Below are 12,497 nucleotides of genomic sequence, written 5' to 3'. Positions count from 1 at the left end.
AAAGGCTATCGATTAACCCAATGATGGGTCAGAAGATGGAAGGCACACTCATTAACTGCAGCTGCCCTCATACGTTGTTACAGAGCTCACAGAAACACTAATGGATAAACAAGGTTGACAAGAACACTAGGAGTCAGATCAGAGTATCATAGGGTGGCAAAAAACCTTATCCAGGCCTTCCTTTTCCTAAAAAGCAAAGTTAAAAAAAACATCAAAAAGCATTGTTAATGACGTTCGGGGGACGCAAATTATACACTTAACCAGGAATGACTTCATTCCGGCTTGCCCATCATATCACGGGGCAGGAGGTGATTTACAAGCTGCCATCCGTACAGAGATGATGCAATAAAGATGATCTATGGCTACTTGTACTTGATCTTTGAGTATTTCTTGTTTGTGTGTGTGTGTGTTTGTGTGTGTTTTCCCCAGTAATGGAGAGAGAGGAAGGCTGAGTCAGGTCTATGAATAAGTAGCAACAGTCACTGCCAACAATTACTGAGAACAAACACCATGACAGCATGCGTGTACAGTGCTTCACATATACCATCTAATTTAATCCTGACACGGACTATATTTTAGTATCCTTAATATTCCTGCTTCACAGACCTGGAAATTGAGGCACAAGGCAGTTTATACTCAATTCCAGATTTCAGGTCATGAACCACTTTCTTTAAAGGAAAGTTAACATTTTGTGGGAGAAAGACCAAGACAAGAAGTTATGTGTCCAAGTTCTTGCCATCTTGAGTGTTGAAACTAGTATGAAAATTTGCTGTATTGGAACTAAGGTGACACATCCAACTGCACACTGCCTGAGACTTTCTTAGTTTCAAAACTGAGAGTCTCATATGCTGGGAATACCCTCAGTCTTGGGCAATCCGGGATAGCTGATCACTGTAATTAGAATCCAAAATATGGACTAATCAGGATCTTGTAGGAAAAGATAGGGATCCTTAGTTTGTAGAGTTGGACTTCAGATTCCACACTTGAAGAGGCAGTTGTTCAGCCAAAAAAGATATCTAGTCTTTAGTACCCAATATAGCATCATCTCAGAGCTTGTGAGAAAAACAAAATTTGGGGTCGCAACCCATACCTACTGATTCAGAATCTGCAGTTTAGCATAATCCTCAGGTGATTCCACTTAACATTACCTTTGAGAAGCAAGATCCTAACATTCTTTTCCAGAACCAAATCACTGTGATTCTGAATCAATTAGGGCAGCATGATCCTTTAAGGGCCCATTAAAAGGAACAGGGTGATCCTTTAGAGATTTCCACCTAGAAACCAGGAGAGTCCAGCAAAAGAGTTTGCACTCAAGTCAAAACTTCATGGCGTGGACTGATTTTCCTAAGGGGAGGTCACATTTTGTTGGGGGAAAGAACATAGTCTTTCATTCAGACTGCTCTGGGTTTGTATTCTAACCCTACCAGCTGACGCCCTTTGGCAGCTGAGAATGGCTACATCATCAGCATGCTCGTTGAAATGATTAAAAGTACCCACCTTAGTGGTTCTCAATCCTGGTTGTCTCTCAGAATCTACTGATGAATGTTAACAGGAAATTTCTGTGCCTGGCTCTACCTCCAAAGATCCATACTTAATCTAACCATAGTAGAAGCTTGGCATTAGTATCTTTAAACGTTCTACGGTGAATCTTTTGTCGTCAGGATTTAGAACCACCACTCTTCTTAAGGATAGTGGTGAGGTGCCAACCCAATAACTCATGCCAGCACCTGGCATAGTGCACACATTCAGGAGATGTTAATTCCTCTTTGTCTATGAGCAGTTGCTACTACCTATGAGCACTAAAACTACTTTCCATAATTGGGAGCTGAGGAAGTCTCTAAGAAACCAAAACACCCATCAAGTCAGTAACATGAGTTTCTCACTACAATCATCTCCCTGATCAAGTAATTTAAAAATTAGGAAAAACCAGGCAATGTGACCTAAAGGGGGATGAAGGAGGAAGTGATTTACCACGTTAGTGTTTTAACTCCTACAGTTTATTTTTTTATTTAAGAAGATACAATTTTTAAATAAACACAAACTGCGTTTTAATATATTTTTAACTGATAAAGCTTTCTTAAAGATGTGGCTCCTAGAATCCCCATGGACCTCAAAGTTAGAGCTCATCATTCCTAAGGGCAGCTAATTAAAACACCTGGTAGTAATCTTGTGAGTTCCATATTGTGCACTGCAAGGGATCCGCTTCCCAGCAGTGACCACGGTGTTGCCTTTAAAACGAGGGCACCAGAAATTATGAACTTTTGCAAGACTTTACAAGCATACTTTGAGAGAGATGCTAATAATTCCATACAGGAAGGGCAGAATGTTTTGCCTTATTTATTTTTTTCTTTTAATAGCAGGGCCAGCCAGCCAAAGAAATCAGTCTTTAAAGGTCCCACAACACATGGAGAAAGAGATAAAAATCAATATCAAATCCCTCTTCCCTTCCAAACAACTATTAATAAACTCCCTCAGCTTTCAACATGTCTATCCCCATTAGAGTCTTGGAAAGGAAGGATTATGGGGCACAGACATTTTACATAGGGTTTCCTGCCTGCTAGTTTTTTCACCCCTGCATCAGCTTCTAAAATTTCCCTTTGTTAAAGAATAATAAAAACAGATTACTTGTGGCCTCAGAGGTGTATCTAACCCCACCACACATGGGCTATTTAGGAAGTAACCAAATGCTCTTTTCCTCAGTACACTCAAAAATCTCTTCAGGAATGTGGTTTTTTGTTGTTGTTGTTGTTTTGTTTTTAAGATTCCTTTCATATTCCCTTGGTTTTTCAGATTCATGTAACAAGATCCATTGACACGTACTTTGCAGATTATGAAGCTCACATTCAACATCTCATTGACCCTCACTGGGAGGCAGACTCTTGAACCCAGGGGGAAAGAAATCAACAAAGCCAGTTTCCTTGATTTATACACTGTTACACTACTAGAAAGTGAACAAAGTCGGTACTGAAACTGGGAGGATTGGTGAAGACGTGCTGACAGCCTTTTAACGATGCTCTTTTCTCCCTTACCTATAGTTCCCCCCACCAAACCTCTCAATGATACTTAAAAAGCCTTTGCAGAATACTCCCCTACTTAAAGTGCTACTTCTATCACATGGAAGATCACCTTGCAGATCCTTGGTTGTCAGTTGCCTTGCAAACAATCTTTTCTTGCCCTTTCCCTGCCAATATCTTGCAGGATGCATTTCCTAGGCTGCCTTCTCATTTGACCTCTGATTGGGTTCCACTATTGAAAGACAGAGGCAGTGGGAGGGAGAATGCAGGGCATTTCTCTGTCATTGTCTAACTAAGACTGAATTCCCTTCATACTTCAGTGCCTTAGGCCTGCAACAGTTGCAGCTCCCATCACTGACCCTGGACCCTAACTTCCAGGACTTGTCTTCTTGGACTCTCCACCTTTAAAATCTCTGATTACAACAAAGCCCCCATTTAGCTTCACTTCTGTCACCTATTAAATCAATTAAATCTGCATTAAAGTCCTTCTGTGTGAACTACTTAGAGTGGTTCTTGTTTCCTGGTTTGACCCTGACTGATATAATCACTTTTAAACATTTTTATACATTTGCACATTGGGCTGGATAGAAAAGTCTGAGAGAATCTAATTTAACTGACTTCCTGCCATGTATTTCCTAGGCACTTTAATATGTGTTGTATATTTCAGTCCTGAAAATGGAACTGTATAAAGCATACTAACATTATTATTCCATTACAAAGGAACCAGATCTCCAAAGTGTGAGGTGATTTGTCAAGGACACAGAGCCTGCAAGTAGACAGCTATGATTCTACCACAGGATACCTTTTCATCTTTATTAGGGAGCAAAGAGGAGACTAAGACTCCTGGAATGAATAGGGGAGATGGGATCATTATCGATATCAAGGAGTTTGTTACCACAAATGACTTGGATTTTATATTTTTTTTAAAGCACTGAGTTCAAGTGAAACTCCATGATCACATGACATATAATTAATGTCTTAATATCTAATCCTGCCTTGGAAAAATTGGCAAATCCATAGTGTATGATCAATATTTCTTCAGATTATTATTTGAGGTTAAAAAGGTAGAACAAATATTATTAATTATATCCGGACCTGAGTGACTAATTGATTCCACAAATTCAAAATATAAGCATATGTTAGATCCCAACCATTTGCATTCAGATACTGGCTGGAATACTTTTTTTCCAGTTATTACTGTCATGAATAACCATCCATTCATAAAAACACACCACCACTACCCATGGCTGTTGTAAGAACATTGAAGTGTCAAAAGCAGTGTGTTAGAGTCCTGACCATTTACATATTACATTTACTAGCTGTGTGACCTTGAGAAAGGCACTTCAGTCATGTGAAGCTCAAATTCCTGATCTAAAATCAGAAATAATTCTGTTTTGTTGACCTCCTGCAATGGGTTACTTTGAAGATAAAAAAAGAATACTTTGTATTTTTAAAAATATAAATTGCTATACAAGTGTAAGGGATAGTGGTTATTAAAGCATGTTTCTGATGTGGTGCTGTAGGATAAGCACTGGAATGCTAACCATGAAGTCAGCAGTTCAAACCCACCAGCTTTTCCTTGGAAGGTCGCTATGAGTCAGAACAAACTAGATGGTAGTTAACAACCACAGCTTTTATTACTGTACTTTATCCTCAGAACAATCTGCTACAAATACTTTTCCTCATCAATAAAATACATGAACATGAACAAAGTGTGCAAAACAATTTTTCAAAGGCCTTGCAAATAGTAGTCTAAACAACCTTCATTTTCTTCAGACTTCCTAATGGTGAACCTTTAAAATTGGCATCTCTCCTAGCCATTTTTATTACTTGTATAAGAGAGAGTCTTCCTTTTTCTGGACCTTTCCAACCCTGGGGCAAGGGAAATCAACAAGTGTGCCAAATTTACTGAAGCAAGGAGAAGCTGAGAACTAGAGATTGCATTAGGTGAGTGGGTTCTACAATTCTACCATCTTAAATAGAGACTTTTGGTGCTGTGGGTTAGGCGTTGGCCTGCTAACTGAACGGTCACACCCACAAGTCATTTCATGGAAGAAAGAAGAGGCTGTCTGCTTCTGGCAAGATTTTGTAATTCCTATATGGGGTTGCTATGAGTCAGAATCAATTTGATGGCAGTGGGTTTTGGGGAACCATGGTATATAGTGATTTTAAGTACATATTCATCAGAAATTTTGGTTTATTGTTCTTAAAAATCCATAGAATTAATCTACATCTTTGTATATGGCAAAGTCCAATGAAGAAAGAAGTAAACGGAAACAAGAGAAGATTGTGGGATTCCTTACACTTATTTTAAGATGTGACTTCTAAGAACTAGTTTTGACTTTTAGGGATTAAAAAACAAACAAAAAACAGCTAATGTTTTAGGAGCAAAGAGAACTGTGCAGCATCTCTTGTTAATGTACATGGACCAGTTCTCACAGGGAATATTAGCTGTAACGGATCCCTTTCCCTCTCTGACCTCCAACACACAGTCAATCTTGCACATTCAACATAAATTAGTGCCTATATGCCTGGCACTGAGCCGGGTACTGAGGATACAGATTAAACAACTTTCATCACTTGAAAAACAGTCTCAGCTCAATGAAGTCCTTCCTCCAACCCCATCTCTCATCAAGTACATGATGCTTTGGGGCAGACAGCATTTGCTCTGAGCATCAGTGCTGACACTGTTGTCAATTTCCTTTTTGACCTTGGTCAGCCTTGACCAGGTTACTTTTCTTTTTCTTCTCTACTTACAGAAATGTGATATTGCAAGTGCAAACTGAAAGGCTGCAAAAGAGAAGGGGTCCAGTGTCTCCCATTCAGTACTCCAACAGAAATTCATAGGCATGTGAAATTTTGAAATTGAGAAAATTTCAGAGAAATACCTTCGCTTTTGAAAGCTATGCAAACCTGGAGTTCTCATTCAATGAGGTCTAACTTCCAGCTGCTCCATAATGATTCCAACGCTGTGACAGAGCAAAGCATCTTCCTATTTTCAACCCTAGCAATTTGGTTCAAGCATGATCTCAACCACTTTAAGCTTTGATATTTCTAGCCTCCTCTTATGCTGTATTTTCTCTTAATGCCACCAATCATGTGTGAAATTCTGTTGCAAAACTAATCTTTGTGGGAAATGATATGTAATGGCTTCTTTAAAGAAAGAGAGAGAGAGGGAGGGGGGACAGCGACTATGACCTTTGCTGTATTTTGAAATGTTTTTCACAGTGCAATACAAATGGAAACATCCCTCTTTCTCAAGGTCAAAGAGGAAATAGATTTCTGCTTATACAAGATCATTCTTCCTTAAGCAGGATAAGACTTGAAAATTATTCCTAGGACTTGATTTTAAAAGCCTCTAATGTATATAATGGTTGTTCAACATGAGAGCCAGCTGTGCTCAAAAAAAGTAGTTTAAGATCCATCACATTAAATCAATATTTAATGGTTTGCATTTTCAAATGATATGAAAAGATTCAGGAATACAGAAAGGATGGGAGTAAGGTACAATATTTGGGTATTTATATAACAAGGCACTATGATATTTCCATGTTATACATACACACACTATATATATATATATCATATCTTTAAATGGAGGTTTCAGTCAAAAACAGCTGTGACCATATCTTCTAGAATGGAAGTAGGAAACCACTAATTTATATTTTTCATTTGTTTTTTTTTTTTGGAACAATTATACCACCCACAAAAGGGTAACTTTGCAAGTCATCATTATCTCATGAATTTGGGGATTTATCCTTTAAATAAACCCATCTCATTTCCATATAATTACAGGCAAGTAAGAAGGTCCTTTAAAAAAAAGGATATTTTTTAAACTCAAAATGTAAGGGTATAATAGGAACCTGTGTTGCTAGCATAATGATAAATTTTTAAATTTTGGCTCCTTAAAATAAGTTCTTCGTATGAATTTAAAAGAGAGCAGTCTTAAGGAGAAATCTGTATGGCTTTTGAAGTTCTGAAGTTTAGATTTCAAGTCTGTATGTTTCTGCCCAGGAGCTTTGGTAGCATAGTGGGTACGAGTTGAGCTGCTAACCACAAGGTCTGCAGTTCGAAACTACGAGCCACTCCATGGGAAAAAGGTGAGGTTTTCTGCTCCTATAAAGATCTGCTATCTCGGAAATCCTATACAGGGTCACTCAGGGTCGCTATGTGTAGGTTTTCTGACTCCATAGCACATAACCAACCAACCAACAATTCTTTCCTATCATAGTCACCTGTTACATTGTCCATCCCTCCTATGTAGTCATTTCTTAGCATTTATGTTCATATATAAAAAACAAAATTGTAAAGATCAGACTTTAAAAGGTGGAATCTGGCCTTACAAGTTGCTTCCTGAATTATTTTCTCCCCTTGACAGCTTCAGGAAGACAGAAACACCTCCTGAGCGGTTAGACAGACTCTACTGGACCTAATTCCCCATTACAGATCACTCAGTACAAACTAATTAGGATGAGTTAAATGTTTCCACTGAAAACACTGAAAAAGCCAAGCTTTTCTTGGCTTCCTGCTGTTTTCTGATCAGTGCCTTCCTCATAACCTTGTCACTTAACAGTTTTTCAAACATACTGCTTTGGAGGTGAAACATGATGGTCCAGCCATCACCAAAAGTGTAAATGCTGACTTGAAAATGTTCTTAACACCCCAAGGGGAAAAACAGAAGTTCTTCCTATGATAATGTGCAAACATGTCTATGTCTGTTGTAGTCCAGGGAATAGCGTCTGGTCTGCAATTTTCTTACTAGACTTTTTTTCTTCTTCAAGCTGCTGCATTAAAAGCTTGCTCAATTAAGTATCTGTTTGAAAAGGCACAGCACTAAGCATTTTTCCTATTTTTTATTAGGCATTTTAAGCAAGACAGTTGATCCACAATTAACACCACGCTGAACTTGAATGGCTCATTCACACATACTAAGTTTCTCTTACCCTTTTCTCTAGGTTTAATGAATATGCCATTGATAGCAACATTTACAGTGAGCTCTAATACTTGTCTCTCAGTTCTGTTCATTTGTCCAAGATGCATCATTTTCTTTTTTTTTTGTTTTCAGAATGTTCTCATGGAGAAAACCCCAACCCTTTCTTGGCTCTAAACTTCACTGCAGCCTCTATCTGGTTGATTCTGGCATAAAAACATACTGTCTTTCAGCCACACAGAATTTCTTCTCATTTTTTCCCTGATGGCCAAGGGTGTGACATGGCACCTCTCTGGCCAATCATAGATTCAATGTGTGGTTGACATGACCACTGGCAAGGACTCACCACTCTAGCAGTGGAGAAATGTGCAGGGCCAGATGGAAATGGGAAAATGATTCAGACATATGGTGCTTAGAGACGGAGAAAGTGCACAGTTAGAACCTTCTGCTGTGCACTTGTGAAATCGCCCGGATGCACTCAAGCAAAGACCCTGTGTGTTACACCAGCACGCACATCTTAACCAAACTGTACCCCGTTGACTCAGGTCTGTTGTGCTGACAACCACCCACAGCCTCTCTTCCTAATCTGGGAAGAAGTATCCCAGCTGTCTAGCTTTTATTTCTATATAAATTATTAATGCCTATTTCATCCTCGGCAAATGTAATTTTTAACTATGTAAAATATTTATAGGGGTGGCAAGGGTAACTTCACAAATATTTGTTATTTTTATTTTACAGTAAATTCTGATTAGGTTGCTGACTGGGATTTTCCCTGCTTCTTTCTCCTGTGTGAACCTTATATTTAACTCCAAATAATGAATGCAAGATCGATAGAATAAGTAACAAAAGTATCCACGGTGACTGAACAGAAAACTCTTAAATCACTGCAGAGTAAGTGCAAATGAACAATTATTGAAAACATTGCACTAAAATTTCAATAGGAGATAAGAGTGAGGCTTAAGTCATTAAAACGGTCCATTAGTCTTGTAAGTCTGAAGAAGCACACTCAAAACATGAGCTACTATTGAGCACTAGAAATATTTCATTTTTCACCAGTACACAGGCAACTCACACACAAAAAACTGATTCCAACAAAGCTAGGTGGGACAGGGTCCAACTGTCCAGTCCCTAAGGGGAAGGAGGCATAAAGACAAGCAGATAAACTGTGCCAGCCTATTAGTTATACAATTATATGAAGAAGGGGAAACACTAACAGATTTGATACTTTATAGAGAAGTAGATCTTCTGTTTGTATATCAATTCATCATGTGCTATAGTAACCCCATGCTCTTCATCACTCCCTGCTATGGAAGCCAATAAAAGCCTTCTGATGCCCTCCCCAAACCCAGAAGGCACCAGAAAAGCTCAAGAATGCAGCATCTTTCCCCCTTTGTCCCTGTTTTCCCTGACTTGATAGACCATTTGCACTTGTAAAATGAAGTAATGGTCAACCAAATTGCAAAGTCAAAGCACTGCTTCAAAAAATTATCAGAAAAATACCAAATTTTTGGAGATTATATAATTCAGACACACATAAACATATACATACACACATATATGTATGTACACATACATATTACATTCCATAAAATATACAGTCTTAGGGATTTGTACACATAAGAATGCTACTGAATATTAACATGCTAGGGATGTATTGCTCATTTTTTCTTGCCCTAGCTCTTGTACCACCTATTTATTAGAGACAGGTGGGACCCCAGCATTCTGGAAGTCTGGCAGTTTGAGTAAGGTGCTGCATAACATAACTGAAAAAAATGGCATTCCTGAATGCACACGATTTCCTCCAGAAATAGAAAAACATATCTCATGGTAAAACTGAACCATACTCATGACACAGAGGGCAACTTTAGTCCCGTCTTTAAAAGAATATAGTTTGATCTGAAGTTGGACATCACATTTCAATATGTACTAATAACAACTTGAATTGCACAATGAACTAGTTACCCTGTGAATCATCTTGTTCTACAGTACATAACATGAGTTAGCCTAGTGATGATTTCTCCAATAACCACATGATAATTCAGTATAGCACAGATGGCTTCTGACCAGTACTTTTAAACTATACTGCTTCTCTGTTACCCGTACTTCATCATCATGATCAAATAAGCAATCATTACAAGACGCTGAAAACTTATTATAATCAACCATCACTCACTATCATTACAGATGCCATCTTTTTCTCCCAAAAGGCTTATTATCTTTGCCAGGTTTTCTATTTAACTAAAAATATATATATTCATAATAAATGTTTGTATTTTATTAATTGCCAATAAACATGCTTACCACCCTCATCACTACCACCACTGGGGAAAGGTGGTATTTAACTCTGGATTCCGCTTAAATTTGACTACAAATGATAATTGTTTCTTCAAAATCAATTTCAGTTATTTTAAGACATCGTTTCTAATATGATGCAAATTATAGGGAAATCAAAATTGCTGTCAAGACAACTAAAGACATCTTGCTTTTGCAACTTGAATTCTTTCGATACTTTTCTCAAATAGTTTCAAAGGCTCAAGAAAACAAAACAAAGCAAATAGTACACATGGCAATAAAAAACCCAGTAAACTAACACTGCCCTAACCCAAGTTTATCTAAATAGCAACTGTTTAATATTTAAGCAAACCAAGAAATCACTCAGATTATTTGCATATTGGAATCATTTGCCAGCCCCTCTACAAACCTTCTAATATTAAATAGACGCTATTGAATGATGATGTCAGATGGACTTACAGAAAGAAAGCATAACTTCAGGGAGGAGGAAACTATATTCAGTCCTAATCCTTGGCTTCTTCTCATTTAGTGAAGGACTTGTGCTTCTTCTCCTAGCAGTTAGTTGCAGCATTACAGTGCAATTGTACAGCTCCGACTCCGCTTATAGAAAGAGCCCTGGTGGCTCAGTGGTTAAGCGCTCCGCTGTTAACCATACGATCCTCAATTCAGACCTTGCTGCTCCATGTGCGGAAGCTGTGGCAGTAAGCTTCTATAAAGGTTACAGCTTTGGAAACCCTGTGAGGCAGTTCTACCGTCCTATAGAGTGCTGAGAGTGGGATTCGCCCTGACAGCGGTGGGGTTTTTGGGAGCCTGCTTACACCGCAAGACTGAAAGCCCAGCTCCAACTAAGCCTCAACATGTTTTCTGGAAATGCAGTCAGCTCCACTGAAAACCTAAGGGAGGTTTCCACGGTGGCACAAATCTAAACTGCACAAATATTTAACAGCTCTGAGACCTCTAAAGGCATAAAATAATATGCATTTTGTGCTAGGCAGATCCTAGCTGAAGGAGGAACTTGGATGGTATGGAGGAGTGTTCTCAGCGGATCCCTCTCTGCCTCTAAATTAAGGGAAAAACCAAATGCTTAGTAAAACACTGATAGTCACTGACTACACGTTCTCAGCATCAATACCTCAGGAACTTTGTTTTGTGTTCCATTTAAGTTAGCCCCTGATTTCCCACGCCGTGCCATTTCCCCTTCTTCACCTAGCTAAACGCCAACTTCATGCAGACAAATCAAGGCAAAGTTTATCCACCCTGCTGCCCCTGCTTTCTTTTTTTTACCCCCAACTTAAACTCATCCAGGACTAATTAACAGCCCAAAACGTAGCACAAAGGAAGCTTGATCCTCCAGTTGCCAATTGAAGGTAGGTTTAATGGAATGTGTTCTCGCAGCTTAAAGATTTGTTTTTTTTAAGGGCTGGTCTGCGCTGATAAGACCTGGGCACCCCCAGAATGACATCATCAGAGCTGACACTCACCAAAATACATTATGTTTCTCATTAATCATACAGCCGGAACCCCACCGCGGTGTCTTCAGCATCAGCTCTCACCCAAGGCTGACAAGCCTAGCAGAGCCGTTTCATGCTACATTCGGTGGAAACGTCCCTGGCATGGAGAGCGCCGAGCGCCGAGCGTGCCTCCTCCGCGGGTTGAGCGCCTTGCAGGCTGCCTTTCCGCGGCTACAAGCCCCGGCGGCTGGAGCGTGCGCTCGGGCTGCCTGCTGCACTGCCCATCCTTACTGTAATCCGACTCCTCCTTGCGATGTCCTTGCCGCGCCTGTGACATCAGGACTGAGAGTACTACAAACAGACCCCCTCACCCCACCCCACCCCACCCCACCCCCGGTTAGCAGCGGCTCCATGAGGTGCTCCGATTGCCTGCCTGGACCAACCATGGCTCTCGGAAAGCTTTGACGAGCCCAGAGACTTGGGAAGGGGAGGAGTGAGGGGCGCGGGAGGTTCTCTTAAAGAGAGAAGGGTCTTTGGATCCACACAAGAACAGACATGAGAAATTCACCAGTATGCGGGGAGGGACATGGTTAAGATGAGTTTTGCCATTAACGTGTAATTAGATACACTTTTATTCAGCCTCTCCCATGACTGCCCTCACCCACAAGGAGCCCTGGTAATGCAACTGTTAAAGCGCTGGGCTACTAACTGCAGGGTTGGGGGTTCAAACCCATCAGAAGTTCAACGTGAGAGTGTTGTGGCAGTCCATTTCCCTAAAGATTAGCAACCCTGTGAGGCCATTCTGCGCTG

The 12,497-nt window shown here is 39.8% G+C and overlaps 1 protein-coding gene across 1 annotated transcript in view; it reads right to left on the bottom strand.

Annotated features, from left to right (window-relative positions):
* The window catches only part of ZNF385D (zinc finger protein 385D), a 561,594-nt gene extending 549,444 nt beyond the window's left edge, over positions 1-12,150 (bottom strand). Inside the window, exon 1 of the mRNA XM_006851632.1 lies at positions 11,718-12,150. Coding sequence (XP_006851695.1) covers positions 11,718-11,739 — 22 coding nt within the window. The 5' untranslated portion in view covers positions 11,740-12,150. The remainder of the gene's footprint in view (positions 1-11,717) is intronic.
* Between the last annotated feature and the right edge of the window lie 347 nt (positions 12,151-12,497).

The sequence above is a fragment of the Chrysochloris asiatica genome, unplaced genomic scaffold (genome assembly GCF_000296735.1).
Source record: "Chrysochloris asiatica unplaced genomic scaffold, ChrAsi1.0 scaffold00030, whole genome shotgun sequence".
In the NCBI taxonomy this organism is placed as follows: Eukaryota; Metazoa; Chordata; class Mammalia; order Afrosoricida; family Chrysochloridae; genus Chrysochloris; species Chrysochloris asiatica.
This window is presented reverse-complemented; position numbering and strand designations above follow the sequence as displayed.